The 24,936-nt window shown below is 39.3% G+C and overlaps 1 protein-coding gene across 3 annotated transcripts; it reads right to left on the minus strand.

Moving 5' to 3' along the window:
* Positions 1 to 724: 724 nt before the first annotated feature.
* On the minus strand, positions 725 to 23,827 carry LOC124286645 (slit homolog 2 protein-like). Of its 3 annotated transcripts, none has more exons than XM_046723048.1 (3): positions 23,752 to 23,827; positions 3,181 to 3,274; positions 725 to 1,719 (listed from the first exon to the last, which is right to left on the minus strand). In XM_046723048.1, exons 2-3 carry the CDS (start codon positions 3,266 to 3,268, stop codon positions 881 to 883), a joined length of 927 nt encoding a protein of 308 aa, XP_046579004.1. In that variant the 5' UTR covers positions 3,269 to 3,274; positions 23,752 to 23,827; the 3' UTR covers positions 725 to 880. The 3 variants fall into 3 exon arrangements, with proteins under 3 accessions (XP_046579004.1, XP_046579003.1, XP_046579001.1); XM_046723047.1 differs by lacking the exon at positions 23,752 to 23,827 and adding an exon at positions 15,312 to 15,865; XM_046723045.1 differs by lacking the exons at positions 725 to 1,719; positions 3,181 to 3,274 and adding an exon at positions 20,002 to 22,784.
* Positions 23,828 to 24,936: the final 1,109 nt, after the last annotated feature.

Below are 24,936 nucleotides of genomic sequence, written 5' to 3' on the forward strand. Positions count from 1 at the left end.
ACTGAGAGATACCAATAGAATGGAAAGAATGATACACTAAGTGAAGCCATTAACAATAACGCTAAGAACTCAACATGTATCATCCCTGTTGAGCTTATCTCTACTATAGGCTGTTGAGGCGAGACTTCTCACCTCTATAACTTGTAAACTGCAAATATTCCATTACATAGGTCCCCAGATATCATTTAATTATGTTTGGTGTCAGGGAGATTTCCAAGGCAGCCGTTAGATTTTCAAAAGACAGGGAATATAAAGGAAAAGATGATGGATACAACGAGGGGGAAAGAGTAGTTCATCTCCCCTGGCAAACACCATAACCTTTCAAAGCTTGGTCTCTCCTTAACACACTGAATGACAGAATTTGACTGTGCTTCGTCATGTAATTCTAAAACCACGTTTTGTTACACGAAACTATAATGTAAACTATTGCATTTATCAGCAGAACATAAACAAGTCATACACATATATATAAAGAATTACAAACACATGAAAGTGTCTTGTTGAAACCGTGATCAATCACTCAGAATGTGTTACAGAATCTGACAAGATGGACATATATATATGTGTGTGTGTGTGTGTGTATGTGTGTGTGCATGTATGTATGTATGTGTGTGTGTATATATATATATTTCTTTAGTGGTACGTTATGACACTGCTAAAATGATTCGTTACTGTTAAAATTCTTAAGAACGGCGTACACAATGAGTCAGTAATTGAACTCCTCAATACAATCAATATAACCTCACTTCAGATGTGCATTTCATCCTAAGGCAGAATACATTACAACATGACATGTTGGGCATCGGGTCATCTGTTCACTGGCTGAATATAGCAATATGTTTGTGTGTTGCTGCCATCCCAATGTCTTAATTTCATCCCTTTAGATTACAGCAGTTTTTCTTAGATCCTTCCACAGAGTACCGTCCCCGTCCTGGTAATCCTCTACACGTAATATGCACTCCTCTTCCACCACATTCAGCAGACGCTCAGGTAGGTCTTCCACCTGTACGGGACCCACAAGTAACACAATGATCCGGTTAGGAATCAGATCCGTTACCGAGTAAAGTGCTGCATCAATGGTAAAGTGTGACCACTGAGAACAATCTTGAAGGAAGTCATCTGAAATCACCAGAACAGACTTCCAACTGTTAGTGATACCGCAAATAATAACGTCGGCGATAGGAACACCTGGAAGAACATCCCGATCCTTCAGGAAAAGACGCACAGGCTGATTACACAGTTCCAGCTCTGGTCGTACTTTCCGATAGACGAAAGGAATGTCAGCCTCACAATACGCGACAAAGAATGTGAAATCAAACTCTTTGGGAGTCAGGTATTGAACACCAAATCCCAATAGTCTCATTGCAATGTTGCGGTATCTAGTTGAATTCTTGGAGACAATATATGTCATGATTATGGATGTGACAAACATTGTCATGAATGTGATCGTGAGACTTAGACTCAATTTGCCTGTACAGTAGCGATGTATATTTCTATTATTCCTAGCCACATCTACAGTTCCCGTGGTCGTGCCATTGTCCTGTATACAAGGGAAGTTTCGGTCTGATTCGTATATCACTGTTGTGTCCATCAACCACAAGATGAAGTCCAAATTTTCACAACCACAAGAAAATATATTTCCTTGGACCTTGATCTTCATCTTGCTATTCCGTCCAGCAGCCACATCGAGTTTAGATCTAACATCCTTACTTAGTTCTCCTATCAAGTTAAAAGACATATCCAGAAGAATAAGACTAGTGTAATTGACAAACACTATGGGGATATTATCAAAAACATTGTGAGACAGATTCAGTTCAATTAATTTTCCTGGATTTGGTATAATTGGGAAGTTTCTGAGGCCATTTGATGACACGTCTAAATTCTGGATTTCTTCCAGTTCCTTAAACATATCAGTCTTTGTAAATGTGTAGTTAGCATTTTGTAAGTTGCAGTTTCTAATAGAAAGCTTTTTAACATTCGAGAAAGCTTGGAAAAAGTCATAGCTTATGGCGCCAAAGTCGTTCCCTGAAACATCAACGTTATACACATGTTCCAAACCATATACACGTTTGACAGATGCTTTGTTAAAACCAAATAGAAAGGTCTTCAAGTTGTCCGTATTGTAAAAAGTTACATCAAACTCAACATCTGCACCACTAGCAAGTAACGCCATTGGAGATGTTAACATGGTTTGGCTTGGTACGTCATATACCTGTCGCTGATAGCTGACATCAAAATACTTCAAACGTGAAAATACCGTCAAAATAAATAAAATGCCAACATCCCCAACAAGGAAGTTTTCAGATATATCAAACACTTCAATGCATTCCCTGAAAGGAGTTTTATTGATAGAGCCAGCTTCAATCATGTATATTCCATTATGTCGCAATGATAATCTTGATAAACATATTTGTGTCAAATACCTTGTGCTCTTTGAGGTAAGTACACGCTCATCAATGTCAGCCTTATGCCGCAATGGAGAGGTATGTGATCCATTGAGCCAGATTCTACTCATGTTTCTGCCTACAAAGGGAAACAGGAGGTGTAAACTCTTCTGAATTCCTATCCAGTTCCAAATGTTTCAAAAACATTAGTGGCTTCAAAACACCAGTTTCACAGTGTGTTATATGGCAGTGGTTCAAAATCAAACTTTCTACTTTGGTTTCATTTAAACTCTGGAATGATTTATTTGTAAGTTTTTCTACTGAACAGTCTCCACCATAGACAAATCTTGAGTCCATTTGAAGAACCTTTAAAGTTGAGAGTTTGGAGAATCCGGAACCGAACACAGGCTCTGGAATTGAGTCTAAATATAGACTATGAAGGCTTGTAAGAGGAGGAAACACCCGATCCGGATATGATGTCATACTATTTTTTTCAAGATTTAATGTATGCAATTTATTAAGGTCTTTGAAAATATTCTCAGGGAAAGATTCATCGCCAAGTTTGTTCTTGGCAAACGACAACACTGTCAGATTAAACAAGCCCCTGAAGACACCAGTGTCCATTTTGAGAGTAAGTTTGAATTAAGATTCAGATAAGTGGGATTTGAGAACTTCTGAAATGCACCACTGCTCAAACTGGTTAGACCATTTTCACTCATGTCAAGTGCGGTTATATTACATGGAAGATCATTTGGAAGGTGTTCCAATTGTCTCCCTTTGCAATCAGCAAACAAACCATATCGTTGGTCTGTGTGCAGGCTACAAACAGGTTTCTTCCCTTGGCAATAGCCCAGAGTCAGTAGGACTATCCACTCCTTCAGCATGATGACCTGGAAGAGAAGTTTGATATAGTTAAAGGAGAATACTAGACAACTGTAATAATTTACTGGGTAAAAGATAAAGTCATCAGAAACATGTACCCCAATTTTTATTTCAAAAATATGATTTATTATGTTTTTATCGTGAAAACAGTTTCTGTTATCTGAGCTTCGGCCATTATGCATATTCCGCTGGAAATCACGTGACCTTTCTGCTCGGGACCTCATATGTGACTAGCGTCCGCCATATTGCCAAAGCACAAGCGCTACAGTAATACAAATTGTGTTGTTTCTGTCGTTTTTGTAAATGGTACGATGGTGTATTCCGTTGCGTGGGGATGCACAGAATCATCGAACAATGGAAAGAGCCACCATTTCTTCCGTTTTCCAAGTAAAGAGACAGATTTAGGCAGGAGAAATGCTCCGATCATTCCGAGTGGGACGCATATGAAAGAGACATGCACACATGGGGTATGAAAATCCCAAAGCTTGGCTGAAGAAGGAAGAAGTACCCACGAGGCTCATTTATACTCCATCATTCCCTGTTACAACTTACTGTCAGTGGTATTTATAACATAAATTAAATCAAGTCCGATTACCAGTCGAATTGCGCCAGCTACAAATTGCACCAGCAAATTTGGTCAAATTGCCCTGGAGTTTTGGTCAAATTGCCCCAGGGGGTAATCAAAATGCCCCAATTTGTTTAAAATGGTTAAATATAGGCCATAAATTCATAGTTTTGTCAACTTTGAGATTAGCTCTTCATATAAAAGTATATGTATAGTTATGAGTTTACTAATGGAACATTTATCAGAAATATTACTTCCTAATAATTTTTATAAAAAGATCATAACATCAAAGTTGACAAAAACTATGCATTTACGGCATATATTTAAACATTTTAAATAAATTTGACCAAATTAGTATGAATGACCAAGTTTGCTGGGGCATTTTGTAGCTGGGGCAGTTCGACTGGTACCCATGAGATATATATTATCAAAATCAGTAAGAGATTTCACATGAGCTTGAAAATGTTTCACTATAACGTTCTTTTCGGTTTGGAGCGCTAAATGCTGCATTCTACCCGAACCATTGCCGAATACAACTGCAAATCATGAAGTACTTGTTGCTTTCATTTTTTTCAATTTTGTCCAATTACGCACGTCAGCATCAGACTCGCTATTTGTCAGTAGTATGTGCCGTGAAAGTTGGTCTGTATTCTCATTGGCTGACAAGATGTCATTCTAAGGCTATGACCAAGTACCACATATGTAGCTATTTCCATAACCAAACACTGAGGAACATACATTGCCGTGACTAGTACATAATAATTCACCAGTTTTTTCGGGGAATAACTTATCTGCGTCGCGAATATTATCTCTGCTCGACCAGGCTGGCATCTTGTATGGAGACTTGAGACGTTATTAATCAGAATAAGGATCCTATTGTTTTTTTCTAAAAAATTAAACCTTCCATAGTTTATCAAAACGTGTAACAATACTAATGATAACACAACAACTGATCTTTGGGGGGGAAAAGGGTCAAGTTTATTTTAACTTGACAACATTAACAAATCCAAACATGTAATTAATCAGTACGAACACTGCAATTTCCTCCATGAGGAGATACTTCAACCTAGACATAGGTATACACTGAATAGGTATGAATATTGCAACATTGCAAATCCCAAACATGCAATTTATTATACAGGAGACAGCATAAACCATAAAAAAGGGTGGGCAAGGGCGGGTATTCTCGTCTGCTATGGTTCCAAGGTGACCTTGAAACTGTCATGCCCCTTAGCTCATTAACAAACATAAACAAGGCCCTTAGCACCTTAATAAAAAGGGTTATCTCCCTTGGACCAGAGGTGAAGGCTGGGGAAATTAAGTTCCCAAGAGTTATGTCCCTTTACCTGCAAATCAAGCCTAAGTAGGTTAAGCTGTCAGTTTTAATATCAAATAAAATAGTTTTATTTTCAACTTAAACCTTCCATAGTTTATCAAAACGTGTAACAATACTAATGATAACACAACAACTGATCTTTGGGGGGGAAAAGGGTCAAGTTTATTTTAACTTGACAACATTAACAAATCCAAACATGTAATTAATCAGTACGAACACTGCAATTTCCTCCAAACCCCCAAAGATCAGTTAACTAGAAAGTACATACAAACTGAGCACTTGCGACACTCTCTCATGTAACTCATCATCTAAAGTGATGTAACGTTCATATGCATTGGATCTCCAGTCACCTCTCAGTTTAATGAACGGTGCTGACAGTCCAGCTTTAAAGGCAAATGTGCAACCTCCTCGTCGGAAGGAATGTCCGCTAAAGTCATCTGCCTTGTATCCACATACAGTCAAGATTTTCTTGAGGGTGCTCACAAAGGTATTGTAGTCAGGCACTTAATGTTTCTATGATTGTCCAAGTAGGAAAAAAGTGGAATACCTTGTTGTGAGATGGACGGTGGAAACAGCTGGAGTAAGTTGTCTAGAGCTTTCACTGGACACAGGGGTGAACCCGGAATCCAGTGGAGGGGCAACCTGAGTACTCTTTGTCCAAACTGAATTGTCTTGGTGTGTCTGATCACTATGGTTGCAGATTTTTTGTCATCAGACAAGCTAGCATCACACATGAGGAGACAATGAGAGGGGGTATCGCTCTCTTTCCGGGGCAACAATGTAGATTTACGGAGAAAGCCGAAGAAGGCAATAACACAGGCTGCCCAGAATGCCTTATAGAAGGCAATAGATGTATTGATCCTGTTACGAATTTCCTGAAAGATGTGAACAGTGATAGGCAACTTCTGTTTGGGTGGTACACCTTTCAACCGGTTGACACCCCTGAGTAGGAGTTTATACTCCCAGTTATCTGTCGGGTTTGGGAGTCCAACTTCCACATGCATAAGGCGCACAACATTCACATAATTGGGGATACTGGTTGCTTTCAGTGTCCGCCCGAGAAACACTACATACAGTAGGATGGTTAGTGTATCCGCTGGCACAGGTCTCAATCCAAAGTAGAGGCAAAAACGCAGGTATGCTGACCTCATTGATGAGTACGTCCTTTTAGTTGAATCCGCATAACAATGACTTTTTAGCTGCAACAATTCAGATCTAAGCAGTGTCCATTGTTCTCCCACTGGGCCTGCAAAAAAGTAAATGCCCTATCAGTCATATGTTGGTCCCAGATCATCAGCATGGTCAAGGAATTACATGAACCACAGTCATGAGGTAATGCCTGAAGGTAAGGCACTGCTTTGCTTAGATGACTAGGATCATGTAGTCGGCTCAACGAGTCGGCTGCGAAGTTAAGGACACCAGGGATATGTCTAGCTGATAGACGGAAATTATGCACCGCCGACAGCCAAAACAAGTCACGAAGCCACGACATTGCAAGAGGATTACTGCAAGTTCCCTTATTGATGCATGCTTTTGCAGTGACATTGTCAGTGTAAACAACAATGCGTTTATTGCGCCATCTCTTGCACCAGCGCTTAGCTGAAAGATATACAACAAATAGTTCTTTCAAGTTGATGTGTTCATTCGACATATTGGGAAAATCAGATTCCCAGCTGCAGTAGAACCAGTCATTCTTGTAATATGCTGCGCCACCAGTAGAACAAGCATCAGTGGAGAAATCATGCACGGGCACCGGAATAGCATCTAGGAAGCTGCAGGTACCATTGAAGGTTTTGCAAAAGGTTATCCACCACTGAATATCTTTTCTAGAGGACTGTGACAGTCGCACATGATGTGAGCTGCGCTTTAAAGAGTTCATGATATCGATTAGACGACGAAGAAAAGTACGTCCACCATACACAACACGAGATGCCCAGTTAAGTTTTCCCACAAGCACTTGAAGTTCACGTTTTGTTGCTTTCTTCTTACTGGACCAGGACCTCAGAAGAACTTTCAACGAATCTAGTTTATCATGAGGTAATGATAATGTTTTGCCACACTGTCTATTTCAATTCCCAGAAATACCAGCTTCTGACACGGTGCTTCCACTTTTTCATAGTTAATTGTAAATCCAAGATTAACTAGCAGGGTAAGTAGGGTATCATAACCGTTTTGACACTCTGCTTCTGATTTACCAATGATCAAAAAATCATCCATGTAGGCAACTATCACAAACCCTCTACGTTTCATCATCCTCGATATAGCTGTAGAAAGACGATTGAAAACCTGTGGGCTCATCGAGGCACCGAAGGGAAGTTTTGTGTCCACAAAATAGTTAGGTATTATTCCACCTGAAAAAGTCCATGATAACCCAGTAGCTGCATAGCAATCCGGATGTATGGGTACACTGCGGTAGGCATGTTTTAAGTCAACTTTGGCCATATATCCTCCGGGGGGTAGCAGTTTCAAGGCATTATCTATAGTCTCATATGTAAAGCTGGTAGTAGTAGCATGTGAGTTAAGGCTGTAACCAACTGGTCTGCTACAGTCATGGATCAGTCTTACCTTGCCATCACTTTTGGGAATGGCTCCTAAACTACTGATAATAGTCACAGGTTTTTTTTACATGGAAGATAGTTTCCACATTCAATTTCCTGAATAATCTGTTTCTCAACTAATGCTTTTGAATGTTCATCTGTAGCTGATTTATAGTTTTTACACCTAACAGGCTTAAGTTCTGCATCCTGAGAAATAATCCGAAAACCATTAACAACACCATCAAGGATGAATTCTGAGTCTTTGTCATTCTTCAGTTCAGCTTGCCAAGTTGGCAAGCATTTACCCAGGGGGCTATCAATACATGGAGGGACGAAAACGAGGAGGCACCTCCTTGTCCTTGCGATGTTCGAACTGTGGGTGTTTCTCATTGCATCCTGGTACAAGGCATGTGTGACTGTATTTACAGTTTGGAAACTTACAACCAGAAGGGTGTTGGAAGTTAATGCATATCAGTTTCCCAAACTGATCTACTTGTCTGTTCCTATGATGAGGAGCTGAACTTGTGGGAGGCTTTCTTGTGCTTGGTGCAGTAGATTTCTTTTCTAGGTAGTAGAACATGTCATGGAAATTTACACAATTCCAACTTGTGCTACCTTCATCTGATAGTCGCCTTCTATGTTTGTCATCAAGTAACATTATTGACTGTGTGGTGTAGGTCTGCGCAAAGTCGCCAATCTGAGCAGTGTAATCCAGGTAAGATTTTACTCCAGTCATGTCAGTTTTACCCTCATCGACTAGCTTGCGTAATATCCTAGCATTAGCAGAAATCCACTGAGATAAGGAGACTTGTTCTGGCGTTGGCTTAGAGTTACTTCTCATGAACAGCTTATTGTCACCCTCACTAAAAATGGGAGTTTCATCACTGGATACAGATGATTTTGGTTTAGTGATAAAGTCTGGTATCAAATGGGGTTTCTCACCTTTCCGTGATTTGTCCTTGGCACAGATCTCTTCTTCACATTTATTGAAGTTCAGATAGTCTTTTAAATGGAGGTCAGACATTCCCTTTAGTAAGTCATTGAGTTCAACCATCTTAGACAAATCCCTAGTTGTTACTCCAGCACTGCTGTCAATATTAGTTCCACATTCTTGCTGAAATGTAGTGGTTGAAGGTTGCCGCAGCAATTTCACAGCTTCCAAAAGAGCATTACGTTGCCCAAGAGGCAGTTTCAGTTCAAGCACATCATCTGTTGATAATCTCAATAAACACTGCTTTGACACAATTTCTTCCTTGGAAAGAATGTCCAGAGTAATGCTACTCAGTCCTGATAAAGAACCCCACTCACTGATACAGAAGGAATCTGTGTCTTCCATTTCTTTTTACTGCAAATTCTCACTGCATATTATTTTCGTCTGCTATGGTTCCAAGGTGACCTTGAAACTGTCATGCCCCTTAGCTCATTAACAAACATAAACAAGGCCCTTAGCACCTTAATAAAAAGGGTTATCTCCCTTGGACCAGAGGTGAAGGCTGGGGAAATTAAGTTCCCAAGAGTTATGTCCCTTTACCTGCAAATCAAGCCTAAGTAGGTTAAGCTGTCAGTTTTAATATCAAATAAAATAGTTTTATTTTCAACTATAACTCCAGTTACCAGATGAACTTCGTGTTATATGTCTGCCATTACTAACACACCCGTATACTTTCAAGTAATAGGTCCCAAGCAGCATTCATTAATGCATTTCGCAAAAGCATTAGTCAGGTGGTCAGACAGTGCCAGTGATAGCAGGTGAACATAACGGATGGCGTAGATATGTCATAATTTCAGTCACTGGTTTCTCCGTTCCAGATGTTTTACAGATAATTGTGGAAGAGCGGCACTAAACATCAAACATGCACACTGATACTATTTACTATCGCAATACATGGGTACAATGTGTGAAGCCTATTTCTGGTGTCCCCCGCCGTGATATTGCTGGTATAATGCTAAAAGCAGCGTCAAAACTAAACTCACTCACTCACTACTATTGCAATGACATACTTTAATCATCATGCTGATCTTGTTTTAAGCTAGATGTTTGTTTGTTTCATTTGTTCATCAAGTGACAAAATCACATTGAAACTGAGCAAAGATACTAATACAATTCATTGATCTAAGATCGCGCCACGTCAACATCAAAATCGTGTCGTTTGTGTGCCGTTTTCAGAGTTAGCCATACAATGTAGTGACATTAATGAAGCATATTGGCGGTACCAACTCGCCGTTATGAAAACACACTAAACGTCGATAAAGTCCTAGGGACAATGAATGCACTTAGTATCGATGAAAGTCCAGGGGACAATGAATGCACTAAACGTTGATGAAAGTCCGGGGAACAATGAATGCACTAAACGTTGACTAAAGTCCTGGGGACAATGAATGCACTAAACGCTGATGAAAGTCCTGGGGACAATGAATGCACTAAACGTTGATGAAAGTTCCGAGGACAATGAATACACTAAACGTTCATGAAGGTCCTGAGGACAATAAATGCACTAAACATTGATGAAAATTCTGGGGACAATGAATACACTAAACGTTGATGAAAGTCCAGGGGACAATGAATGCACTAAACGTTGATGAAAGTCCACGGGACAATGAATGCACTAAACGTTGATGAAAGTCCTTGTGATAATGAATACACTAAGCGTTAATGAAAGTCCCGAGGACAATGAATGCACTAAACGTTGATGAAAGTCCCGAGGACAATGAATGCACTAAACATTGATGAAAGTCTAGGGGACAATGAATGCACTAAACGTTGATGAAAGTCCTGGGGACAAAGTCCTGAGGACAATGAATGCACTAAACGTTGATGAAAGTCCTGGGGACAATGAATGCACTAAACGTTGATGAAAGTCCTGGGGACAATGAATGCACTAAACGTTGATGAAAGTCCTGGGGACAATGAATGCACTAAACGTTGATGAAAGTCCTGGGGACAATGAATGCACTAAACGTTGATGAAAGTCCTGGGGACAATGGATGCACTAAACGTTGATGAAAGTCCCGAGGACAATGAATGCACTAAACGTTGATGAAAGTCCCGAGGACAATGAATACACTAAACGTTGATGAAAGTCCTGGGGACAAAGTCCTGAGGACAATGAATGCACTAAACGTTGATGAAAGTCCTGGGGACAATGAATGCACTAAACGTTGATGAAAGTCCTGGGGACAATGAATGCACTAAACGTTGATGAAAGTCCTGGGGACAATGAATGCACTAAACGCTGATGAAAGTCCTGGGGACAATGAATGCACTACACGCTGATGAAGTTCCTGAAGACAATGAATGCACTTGACGGTGATGAAAGTCCTGGGGACAATGGATGCACTAAACGTTGATGAAAGTCCCGAGGACAATGAATACACTAAACGTTGATGAATGTCCTGGGGAAAAAGAATGCACTAAACGCTGATGAAAGTCCCGAGGACAATGAATACACTAAACGTTGATGAAAGTCCAGGGGACAATGAATGCACTAAACGTTGATGAAAGTCCTGGGGACTAAGAATGAACTAAACGTTGATGAAAGTCCCAATGAATGCACTAAACGGGACACAATGAATGCACTAAACGTTAATGAAATGACAATGAATGCAATAAACGTTGGTGAAAGTCATAGGACAATAAATGCTCTAACCTCGATGAAAGTACTGGGGACAATGAAGGCATTAAACCTCGATAAAAGTCATGGGGACAATTAGAGGGGGATGGCGGTCTATAACTTGATTTAATATTGCCAACTGGTGTTTCTATGGACGAGGTTCCAGAGGGAGTTTTGCACCCCTTAAGGCTGCATCGAGTGGACATGATCTGGTTGTCTATACTTTTAAAGTGACCATTGTGACCATTCATGGATATGTCAAGCTTCTTCCAAATCTCGTGCAATTCCAACTCTCTACCTCCGTTTCAAATCCCACAATTCATTCACATGATTACCAAAATAGTCCATGTTACATTTACTTTTGTCTCTGATAATAACAAACGTTATTTAATCGTAAAATCTGCATTGTTAAACAAATATGTACATATTATGCACATACAAATATTCAATTTAGAATTTAGAACTCGTGAAGGTCCGGCTTAGAATTGGCCTTCAGTAACCCATGCTTGTCGTAAGAGGCGACTAACGGAATCGGGTGGTCAGACTTGTTTGACACATGTCATCTGTTCCCAGTTTTGCAGATCGATGTTCATGTTATTGATCACTGGAATGTCTGGTCTAGACTCGATTATTTACAGACCGCCGCCATATAGCCTGAATATTGCTGAGTGCCAAACTAACTCACTCACTTAGAATTTAGAACAAATGACACGGTCTGTTCTTATCTTATCACTTTATCACGCCTAGTCAAACACTATACATGTACAACGGTAGGAACATCGGGACAGAAACGCATATGAAACAGTCAACACAAACAATATACCTACGAAATTGATACCAGTTTATATCGCCTCTGGGTCGGTATGTCCTCGAGTGAACTCAGGCGTCAACAACGAAAGTGAGTGAGGATGCAAAACAAAAGCAAGATATTTTTACCCGGTGGTACCACCCAATGGGACGAGGAATGCCATTTTCAAGTGTAATTCAAGAATTTCTAAATATTAGATCTTTGGTATGAAAGAGGCAGACATGTGTTTTGATCACTAAATCGTTATTAATTTTTATTGATAAGTAGAAACTCTGAAAGCAAGTTTGTTGGTGATTTGTACCATATCGAACCTCACCAGCTGGTGAAATTAGAAGATAAGTAGTTTGTTCAATTTCCGGGATTCATTGCAATTCAACATAGGCAAATTTTGTTTAAAACCGACGGCGGTGTTAGGCAATCATTTTCAGGTATGTCGAACACTATTCGACAAGGGTAATTAACGAATCAGATTGTGCAAAACACTCACTATTGGTTTACAATACCGTATACCATTGTGAGTCGTGAAGTGGCGTTTTGCGCTAAGATTCTTGCCTGTTACAAATTTATCGGGGATTAAATTATTACTACTCATGCATTTATGTATCAGGTATTTACGGAAGCGTAGTAGGGCCACGATGAAAAGTTTTTGGGGGGTCACTATCTCCTACGTAGGACTTAATATCTCCTACGTAGGACTTAGTATCTCCTACGTAGGACATACTATCTCCTACGTAGGACTTAGTATCTCCTACGTAGGACTTAGTATGTCCTACGTAGGACTCTACGTAGAGATACTAAGTCCTACGTAGGACTTAATATCTCCTACGTAGGACATACTATCTCCTACGTAGGACTTAATATCTCCTACGTAGGACATACTATCTCCTACGTAGGACTTAGTATCTCCTACGTAGGACTTAATATCTCCTACGACCCGTGAAGAACCGGGGTAGAATAGGTCTTCAGCAACCCATGTGCTTGCCATAAAAAGGCGACTATCTTGTCGTAAGAGGCGACTAACGGGATCGGGTGGTCAGTTTCGCTCACTTGGTTGACACATGTCATCGGTTCCCAATGGCGCAGATCGATGCTCATGCTGTTGATCACTGGATTGTCTGGTCCAGACTCGATTATTTACAGACCGCCGCCATATAGCTGGAATATTGCTGAGTGCGGCGTAAAACTCAACTCACTCACTCACTAATATCTCCTACGTAGGACATACTATCTCCTACGTAGGACTTAGTATCTCCTACGTAGGACTTAATATCTCCTACGTAGGACTTAATATATCCTTTTTAAGGATGGTTATTAAGTTGAGAAATGTTTGGCTATGCAGGACGTTAGATAGTCGAAATGTGAGTCAGTGAATATTCATGGCACTAACGCAGTGTTACTGTACAGTGTTATTGTGTGTGTATTACGTTAGGGTGACGTGGACCCTGTTCTAATTGCAGTTATGGAGGTTTGGTTATGGTTATGTTTAATCTATCACACATACATCTATTCACACACACACACACACACACACACACACACACACACACAGAGGGGGGTGGGATGGTTGGGGTGAGGTTGTGATATGAAACTCGGGTTATAACACGACCTCCGCAAGTTGTTGTTTGTCTTGATGGGGCTAGGTTGGATCGGATGCAACGCTCGTTTGCGGTTTTATTCGTAATTGTTTACAGGATGACTTGACTGGGGTGGACAAGTGTTGAGTGCGGCGTAAAACAATACAAAATTCAAGGGGGCAAAGAATTGTCATTATAGTTATTTGTATAAATATAAGGGGATACGTACACATAGATTGCCACCTATAGTCTAAGACACGTCTGTACACGCAGATTATGATTCATGTGCAACGACCTCTGAAATATCCAATGCATAATAGTAAAGTGTAGCAAAGTGCAACATATAACAGTGAACTAACTGCAACGCGTAATAGTAGAGCAAACTGAACCGCAAGGCAGTAAAGTATAACAGTCAGTCCAACACAATACTAATGTGCAACAATTAGTTGAACACATGACTCTAATAGTGAAGGAAACAGTAGACTCTAATAGTAAATTGAAACACATAACTGTAGACTCTAATAGTGAATGAAACGAATGACTGTAGACTCTTACAGTGACTGAAACAGTGAAACAGGAGATTGTATGCCTTTAAGTCGACCGTTTCAGATTAATCCATATAAACGTATATCGATCATCTCCTACAGGAAATATTAAGTACTACGTAGGAGATACTATGTCCTACGTAGGAGATACTAAGTCCTACGTAGGAGATATTAAGTCCTACGTAGGAGATACTATGTCCTACGTAGGAGATAGTATCTCCTACGTAGGAGATACTAAGTCCTACGTAGGAGATACTATGTCTTACGTAGGAAATATTAAGTCCTACGTAGGAGATACTAAGTCCTACGTAAGTGAAATTAAGTCCTACGTAGGAGATACTAAGTCCTACGTAGGAGATACTATATCCTTCGTAGGAGATACTATGTCCTACGTAGGAGATACTAACTCCTACGTAGGAGATACTAAGTCCTACGTAGGAGATACTAAGTCCTACGTAGGAGATACTAAGTCCTACGTAGGAGATAGTAAGACCAAAAAACAATTTCACCGTGGCCCTACTACGCTTCCGTAGGTATTCAGTAATTGTCTTCCTACACATTTGGTTTCAGTGAAGTCTTATATGTACATCTGGTATTACCACAAACTGCTGTAAGTCCCAATGGTCCCTAGTTTGGTGATCTGCCTTCAGTTGCTGGTGACCTATAATCCGTCCTATATATTGTATTCTCCTGAATAATATCATAAATTTTTTTAATTATATGCTAAATTTATGTCTCTATCTTTGATATGCTCATTGCTTTACTGTCCTTAGTTGACAGAATTTAAATTTATTATTTTCTTATCATTAATGTATATTTAGTTTTAGTCAAGGTATGGCTGAAATATTGTCGATGTGACTCTTAATCTTAATTCACTCACTCACTCACTCACTCATCACTAACTGATACTAACTCATGAACACATAGCTATGGTAATGACAGAATCGGACAACGGTGTTTAGAACATATTTCTGTAGATCATAGGGATCTACTTCTATTATTAACATAACTATATCCTAATTATAGATATAATTCTTTCTTGGTTTATCAAAGCATCTATGTATCTCACCTGTTAGTGTAAGGTGTATGTCAGTATGGCCGGCTGGAGTTCAGAATATGATATGTCAGTTCGGTTATATAATATGTCCCTCATCCATCGATAGTCATCCGTCCGTTTACCCAGCGAAGTTAACAATGCAGCGTTCGACGAAACAGGATCATGAATACCAGCTCGGTCTGAACAGTCATTTGATACCAACGATTGTGCATTCAGGTGTAAATATCAGGTGACTCAGACCTGACGACATGACTGCCATGTTCCTGGTGTACCAGCCGTTAACTACCACCACTGTGTTGTAATAAGATATTTAAAAAATGATGTTCTTTACTCAACACATAAATAACTTAAGGTATTGATTTCAGTTTCACCAGAGTGCCCGGTAATGTTACGCTGATGTGTGGCCCATCACCAGATTCTGTCTGCAAGACTCAGTTGTTACCAAGCCACTGTAGCATATCAAGGATATAGTCTCCCTCGTGACCCTAGAAAAATATATTAAGTCAAAGCTCTAGGCTAAAATTAGAGAGTATTCTGGGCGCCTTTCTTATTCATGGTTATTCACGAAGGTTTAACAGAATATCCGTATGTGCATGTGCAGTAAATCCGCTTCAAGTTTGTCAAGGGGGCTTTGCATATCTACATTCAAAGCACGCACTATACGGTGTTAAGCATTGTCATATAACAAGTCGAAAAAGTGATGTGATATTCTTAGAGTGTTAAGTTGGTCCCCCGGGCCCTTTATCACAGTGAGTGTCAGTAATATTTCTGCAATATTATATCGCTAGACACCACACATATCATCACAGTTAAAGTACTGTCGGAAATAGGAATAATGTTTTTTTGGCTTTTACACTGTATCACTAAAAGTTACACAATTGCAAATAGCATATGTCGAAATAACTCACATCGGCCTGATTGGGCGTTCAAAATGATGCGTAATAGGATATCCAGAAAAGCATGTTTACTTGCATCCTCGATAATCTCCAGGGTATAGCATGTGGAGAGTGATCGTAACATATACCCTGGAGATTATCGAGGATGGTTTACTGGAAAATTGGGCAAAACTTAGAAAAATTCCAATAGCTGCTGAAAACAATACATCAGCCTATAGATGGTAATTAGGTCGCTCAGCAAGGTATGACGACGGAACGTCGACTCACTGACATGAAATGCATGTGCTGCCTACGGGCACAAGGGGTCATCTCAAAGATATTTTTTATGCTTTTTCATGTGCGTTGACTATGTCTCATCTATTGATTTACATCTTTCGTGTCTTTCTGTCATAAAGTTTATGTTGAGATATGTAAAAGAGTATGATACCCATAGAAAAGCTTAAATTAGCCATCGTATTAATTGTCTCAAAATATATAGGTGACATGACCACCCGAAGATCGACAGGACTGGATATTATTTGTAAATTGTCATGACATGCCGTTTACTTCCTCAGTTTAATTCCCCGAAAGGGTTATCTATCTCAGCTTATATCTCTATCTCCCAGCCCGACCCCAACCACCGTCTGCAACACCCGTCCTGATTATGCTTTTGAGAAGACCCCTCCTACCTGTTTCTTTTTATTCTGATAGTGAGACTCCATGGTAGCTTCATCCTTAACAGTTTCAGTCTTAAAGTTACTGTTTACGTCAGCTATCGCTCATAATGAAGCTAATTCTAATTTCAAAATGAGCATTTAAAAAAGTTTCTTTCGTAATACAATATCACCGCACACTAATTTGCATATAACCATGGTCTGTTTCAAATAAGTCGCAGTGGACTTTGAACAAAACCCTGCTTTGCTCATTTCTGCACAAATGTCTCGTCAGTAAAGTCCTTTTTCTACGTTTCCTATCTCCCTACCACTGAGACTGTAGTTAGGCCGAACTTAGTTTAACAGATATTTCATATTTTCACATATTAACTACATACATCATAGACATGAATGCGAAAAAACAGTGTTTTATGTCTATTTCCGACAGTACTTTAATCACAGTTCATCCTTGTAAAATAAACCTGATCCCCTGAATAATCTTCCGAAACAGATTATCTCTGCTAATCTTCTGCTTATACAAGTTAAGGGAAACAAAGTCAAAACGGATGATATGGATCTATTTTCTTTAGATTTTCATCAACGCCAGGAATATTCTCCCAAATGTTTCCACAAATCTAACAGTGAAGATGCGGAGCAATATCCTTATGAGCAAGAAAATCAAAACACTTGAAAGAAGCCTGCTTATGACCATTCGCTTATGTTCATGTGAGGTTAGATGACATCAGTAGAAGAACCAGAATCAATTGTTTTCAATGATACTATATCTTTCTTGCGTGCAGAAACTGAAGAAAGGTCCAACTACCCCACATAATCCGTACATGCTTCCAGTCAGGTGAATGTTCGAGAGTGTATTCTTTCATGTAAAACTACGGCTCAGGTTATTTTTCATAGAAAAGTTCTTCATTATGTTTCGTTTGTCGTTATTCCGTTAGATCAGGGATCTCATGTCATTTCAGGGTTCAGCAGTCTATGTATTAGTTTATGCATATCTCATCGTCGTTGAACCATCCAGTGCATATCATCTTGCATCTCAGGTAACTATAGAGAGGTTTCGTCACACTCTTCAGCATCTTACTATTTGGAAATATATGGGATGACATTCATTCGTTCGTTCGTTCGTTCGTTCGTTCGTTCGTTCGTTCGTTCGTTCGTTCGTTCGTTCGTTCGTTCGTTCGTTCGTTCGTTCGTTCGTTCGTTCGTTCGTTCGTTCGTTCGTTCGTTCGTTCGTTCGTTCGTTCGTTCATTCATTATTGTGTAAGAGAGTAAGTTCAGAGGGACATACAAACACCTGGCTCTCGTATGAAAGACAATTTTATCATGCCACTAAGATTACATTCTTAGTATCTTGAAAATGTACTTACTCGATGTTTTCGCCATGTTTCTCCTCTAGCTAATTTATCGAATTGTGATACTGTTTGAACTTGTGACTTGGCAGCTTCACTGTCAATTGCAGCCCTTAAGTTATAGATAACTCAGCTGTAAAGTGTAAAATTCATTTGAATCAAAAGATTCAACTGTCAGAAATATTTCAGGATTTTGCTTCCTTGTCAATGGATTTACCTGATGCAGGTGAAGGTAACACTAGAATGAATCCAAAGAAGGGAGTTCAATACATGCTTGATGCTTACATGATTGAAACAATCGATAGTGACTGAAGTTCACCTTACATCTTTGTGCCAAACTTTGATGGTACAAAAAAATATGTAATGGCTGAATGCTGTTGCTAAACCTGACTCTTACTCAATACCAAGAACTAATGATTCCATCAACAAAATCAGTCAAGCAAGTGTCTCACCAAGTTTGACCTATTGAAGGGATTTGGGCAGTTTCCACTACCTGAACGGACAATTCAGTTTAGTGATTCCAGACAGATTTTTATAAATACAAGTAATTTCGGAAGCCACCCTCCAGCCTCTTATCAATCGCAATTCAAGCAGTTTTGAGGACGCGAAGGCCTACACGGATGATATTAGCACTCATTCCATAAGTGGGACAAATACTCCACACTGACCCGTGCCTCCTTCAACATATTCAGGCTGTAGCCAGGTTGACAGCAAATTTGGTGAAATATTAATTTGTTCCTGCATGTGAGTAATTTTGGAGCCATGTCATGACCAACCCCTTCTGGAAACGATGGAGGTTATTTTAAAAGTTGTGTTACAAGACGTAGTGACTGGATATCATGCACATCAATAGCTATAAAAATGTTAACATTTCCAGAACAGGCCTTCTAGCGACACACTGTTCATATGTTATATTGCATTATATTGTTAAATGCATGTTAGACTGCATGTTCCAGATGTTTGTTTAAGAGACAATAGGACCCTGGAATAAAATGAGAAAATATTTATCATCTGTCAACATGGCTGGTGAGAGATGTTCCAAGAATTATTTAGCAGAATAGACTTTTTTATTCCTGGTAGTTGTTGTTTATACTAAAATAATGTTATAATTGTGAATGTAGTTATTGTTTGTTCTAAAAGCTAAACATGTGACAAATAGAAATATTATACGCTAGTGAAATATGAGAATACACTATTGGAAAGGATTATTCTTTTCTACATTAAAGGCACACAGATAAGTATTAGATATGAATTGTGACAATAAACATGGAAAATATACTCAACGAACTGACGTGCATTTTGTGCATGAAAACAAAGAACCCCAAACCAATATACAGGAAAATGTTGTTGTACATATGTACATCTATAACTGATAAAGAATAGTTGTGGGAAACAAGCGGTTTCTTTATATCAACTGATATACTAAATCGACAGGAATCTTAAGAGGTCCATCACTGTTATCACTTGAATACAATCTTGGTCAAATGAAAATGGGAATGAACATTCTTGAACAGGTTTGCCAGAAACTGGCCACAGTGTGGAGAGTGTCTGGACTTTGAGGTTTCTAGAATTTAATTGTGACGTTGACCTATAATCATGAAAATGAAAATGAACATTTCTTATCATTACTAAATTTGCAGATCATGCATATCCATACCTATCATCACATTTGACGTTTACAGTACGGGTCTTCCAGCAACCCACTGTCGATTTGTTATAGGTAAAGGTATGTAGGACTACATGTTTCATAGGAGACCATGCGACGCTAGAATGAAGTGATAAACTATATGCGTATTTTCTGTCAACATGTACAAAGGATATTTGGTAGAGTAAATGTACCGGGACATTGCTATACACATATACATCTAAAGCTGAAACAAACAGATACTTTCTATCAACTGACATCATAAATCGACATTAATCTCAAGACGCGGATCACATTAATCACTTAAATAAGATGTCGGTCTATAATCGTGGAAGTGGAAATGGATGTTTCCTATAATTATGAACTGTGTTTAGTCCTTCTCTTGTTGCCACGGATTTCAGTTACTCGGTGGTTGTTCCAGACTAACAATGGCAGATATGTTCACAATTATCAATTGTCATCAACGTCTTATTAATAACTTTCAACACGTTAGATTCCAGCGGTATATCTGAGATCCTTCCACAGAGTCCCGTCTCCGTCGTCCTGGTAATCCTCTACACGCAATATGCACTTCTCCTCTACAACATTCAGCAGACGCTCAGGTAGGTGCTCCACCTGTACGGGGCCCACAAGTAGCACAAAAATCCGGTTAGGAATCAGACTCGTTACCGAGTAAAGGGCCGCATCAATGGTAAATTGGGACCACTGAGAATCATATTGAAGGAAGTCATCTGAAATCACCAGAACAGACTTCCAACTGTTAGTGATACCGCAAATAATACCGTCGGCGATAGGAACACCTGGAAGAACATCCCGATCCTTCAGAAACAGAGGCACAGGCTGATTACACAGTTCCAGCTCTGGTCGTACTTTCCGATAGACGAAAGGAATGTCAGCCTCGCAATACGCAACAAAGAAGGTGAAATCAAAATCTTTGGCTGTTAAATATTGGATGCCCAACCCAAATAGTTTCAGCAAAGCATTATGATATCGCACTGGATTATTGGAGACTATGTATACAGCAATAATTGAAGTAAACATTACAATCATAAATGTAACTGTGATGCTAAGCATCAGTTTGCCTGTACAGTAGTGAAACAATCTGTCATGATGTTGGGCCACATCCACAGTTCCTGTCATTGTGCCATTATCCAGAATGCAAGGGAAGTTCCTGTCAGTCTCGTAAATGACAGGTGTATCCACCAACCAAAGAATGAAGTCGAGATTTTCACAGCTACAAGAAAAGGTGTTCCCTTTGAAAATAAGTTTGAGGTTGTTCTTTTCAAATGACATATCCAGTTTTGATCTTGTGCCTTTATCCAACTGTCCAATCAGGTTAAAGGACATGTCGATAAGGATAAGCCGTGGATATTCAATGGTTTCAATAGGAATGATGTCAAACTCATTGTGAGATAAATTTAGATGAACGATTGTATTAGAAATTGGACGAAGTGATATATCAGTCAGTTCATTCATTGAAACATCCAAGTATTGTATTGATTTCAGAGGACTGAATACACTATGTTCACTAAAGGATTTATTGGCAAATTGTAACTTGCAATTTCGTAATGACAAATGTGTTGCGTTTTCAAATGAGTGAAAATCAAACACATTATCAAACTTATTTCCTGATAAATCAACATTGCCAACATTTTCTAAACCCCTAATGTGCATTAAACCAAACAACAAGTTAGAAGCCAGGAGAACAGTTTCCAGGTTGTGTGTGTTTTGAAATACAATGTCTTGTATGATGACTGAAGATCCTGAAACGGCAGTTACACCAAAATATCTAATTTTAGGAGGCAATGTTATTGTTGTGTTTGGACCTAATGTTTCATAACTTTGAGTCCTTGGAAAGTCACCGTCTATTTTCTTCAAGCTGCAATCGAAATATTCAAGGTGGGAAAATCTAAAAAGGAAAAATAGTGCAACACTATCCCCAACAAAAATGTTGTCAGACACATCAAGAACTTTCAAACAACTTTCAAATGGATCTTGGTAGATTGCTGCATATTCGATTAAGTATAATTGGTTGCTTCTCAAAGAGACTTCAGTGACACATATTTTGTTCAGATAATGCATGCTTTCTTTAGTTAGGCTTCTATCGACAAGGTCTTTTTCATCGTGCATTCTGTTCTTGTATGTACTATTGAACCAAATCCTGGTCATGTTCAGATATACGAAGGGATAGAGAAGACGTAAAGCGTTGTGGATTCCTATCTGATTGTTGGTTAGTTCCAACTGTTTTAGAAACAATAGTGGCTCCAGAACGCCTTGCTCACAGTCTTCTATACCACAATGATTTAAAACCAAAACCTCAAGCTTTGTTTCATTTAAACTCTGAAATGTTTCATTTCTTAATTTTTCTGTTGAACATTCGCCTCCATATATAAACCTGGAGTCCATCTGGAGTACTTTCAGATTTGTTAGGTTGGAGAATCCTGGACCAAACAAAGGATCAGGAACTGAGTCGATATACAGACTGTGGAGCTTGACGAGAGGAGGAAACACCCAATCCGGATATGAACTCATTTCAGTCTTTTCAAGATTTAGAGTTTGCAAACTCACAAGGTCACGGAAGACTTCCTCAGGGAAAGACACATTGTCTGATCGCAGCTTGTTCCGAGCAAGGAGAAGTTTAGTGAGATTAAACAAGCCCCTGAATGCCTCTGGTTCAAACTCTGACAGCGGGTTTCTGTTGATATTAAGGTAGATGAGCTTCCTAAACTTGTAAAATGTGTTATTTGTGAGAATGTTCAGATTATTTTCACTCATATCCAGAGCTGTTATATTTTCCGGAAGGTAGTCTGGAACATGTAGAAGTTTTCTTCCAGTACAGTCAGCGAACAAACCTCCATATTGCATGTCAAAATGCAAGGCACAAGTCTGTTCATTTCCTTGGCACACTGTGAATGTCAGCAAAACAAGGAGAGTCCTCAACATTGTGTCTGAAACAACAAACAGTGCATGGACATCGCTCATCGTATACATTATTTTGTTGACATCAGAATAACATCTTATGCAATGCTGATTCATTCATCTGGTATTTGTTTTAGTGTGTTGAGCCATGCTTTCTCCAAAGTTACAATTAATTCCAAACGTAGCTGCAACTGGCAAAAATAGGCAAGGCGTGACTTGCAATGTTATGACGTTGCTTTGATGCGAGCATGTGCGATTTGCACCGTACTTTAAAGCTTGCTGTAGCCATAATGTCACTGTTATGTGTCTTACCTGTGTATGAACTCAAGTGAATTAAAATACCAAAAAATAACTAAAATGTTGACTGTTTCTTCATGATGATTAAAACAAATGAGGACAAATTACAAATATGGGGACAAAGAACTACATTTTCGTTATGCACATAATCTACCAGGGTAAACGTAACGGTTTATTGTTACATGATAGCACTATCCTTTGTGTAAACACGCTCCAGGGCCTAGATTTTCGAAGCGATCTTAGCGCTAAGATAGTCATAAGTTCACTTACGACTATCTTAGCGCTAAGAAAGCTTCAAAAATCTAGGCCCAGGTGTTTAAAATTGTACAGAAGGGAGTAGTGTGTGCTATATTTACACTTCAAATACACTTCAAACACCGTCACACAATGAGTAACACCGCATTTTACTGAATGTCAAAGGAACATTTGAACAAAGATGAAACACTGACATTGCTCAATGAATAACACCGCACCTGACTGAATGTCAACAGAAACAGTGGAATGTAATTGAAACACCGTCACACAATGAATAACATCGCGCTGAATACAGATGAAAAACTGTAACAAAATGAGTAACGTTACATTTTACCCCATTTTATACATGGTCTCTGATAGTCGATAACTATAAAGTGGCACAAACGCAGTGAGCAGGCTATTGTTTATCATTCTTTTTTCCAAAGCGTCTAATACTTATCTCACCTGTTGTTTCAAGGTCTATATCTTCCTAACCAACTGCATCATTAGTTATGTACATAAAACGTCCGGAGTATCCAGACCATCAGCCTCCGTTCTCCTCACAGGTGTGGCGTCTCCGACCCTATCCCGGACAACTTTAACACAGCAGCATTCCCCGAAATAGGAGTACCTCCTTGTTTAGGTTCAGTGAGCACAGTCAAATGTTGTAAACACCGTCATATGAGATAGCTCGGGTAGGATGATGTTACCCATGGTGATACTCCATCGGTTGTACTCGTCACAAACATATGCAATGGCAACTGTGTACAATCGACCTGTTTCTGTGGGGAGATGATGGTTACCTGTTAATCTGTATCAGGTCAAGATTAAGCTGCTGGTTCAATGACATGTAACTGCTTAAACACAGAACACTACAAACTCTTTGAAGAGGAGGTCAGCTATCCAATCCTCATAATATTGGTCTATCAGATTTATTCCACCTTAGTGCTTCTGATAGCATACGTGATTTAACCCCGTTCTCTCCGGTACAGCTTTAATGGAATTTAAGAGAGGAAAGTTGTACTACTAGTACATTGATACAGCTTATACACAAGTCGATCCACAACATTCACTAACCTATTTGGGGAAAGTAAAACTTTATTCCAATAAATAATCATTCAAGTTGTTAATCATTTCTAGAAGCTATCCTCCATGTTCGCCGTAAACCATAAAGTTTGGAGTTGACAGCTTAACTTTAAGTATACGCTTGCAATAATTTAAGCAAGTTCCTCAATCATAATGGACTTTCAAAGCCTCACACGTCAAAGACATATAATAATATCGGCTGACATGTTTAAAAAATGCAACTCGCAGTCGTGGACGTTTCCGACTTTTGTATCTTTGCCAAAACAACCAACATGGTTCTCGAGACTTGCTCGCACAAACGATTTTAAGCATGATAAAGTATATCACATACAGCACCTTTAGAAGTATTGCGCCATCTTTCGGTCTCAACAGGAATGCTTTTCTTTCACGTTCTAAAGTTTAGCAATGGATATGGTACTGGTTCAGGAAGCGATGGTTTCGTAGGGTGGTGTAGAACCATACACATGCTCGTGGGTTTCACCTAATGGGTACAGGTCTGAAAAGTGCATCACTTCTGACTGTCTCTCTGCAGTAAGCCAAAAGGCACTGATATAAGATAGTGAG

Source organism: Haliotis rubra, unplaced genomic scaffold, assembly GCF_003918875.1.
Source record: "Haliotis rubra isolate DU_JTF1 unplaced genomic scaffold, ASM391887v1 Scf389, whole genome shotgun sequence".
NCBI lineage: Eukaryota > Metazoa > Mollusca > Gastropoda > Lepetellida > Haliotidae > Haliotis > Haliotis rubra.

Coding starts and splice junctions, on each gene's coding strand:
- LOC124286645 (XM_046723045.1), bottom strand. CDS start 22,779: ATGTTGAGGACTCTCCTTGTTTTGCTGACATTCACAGTGTGCCAAGGA.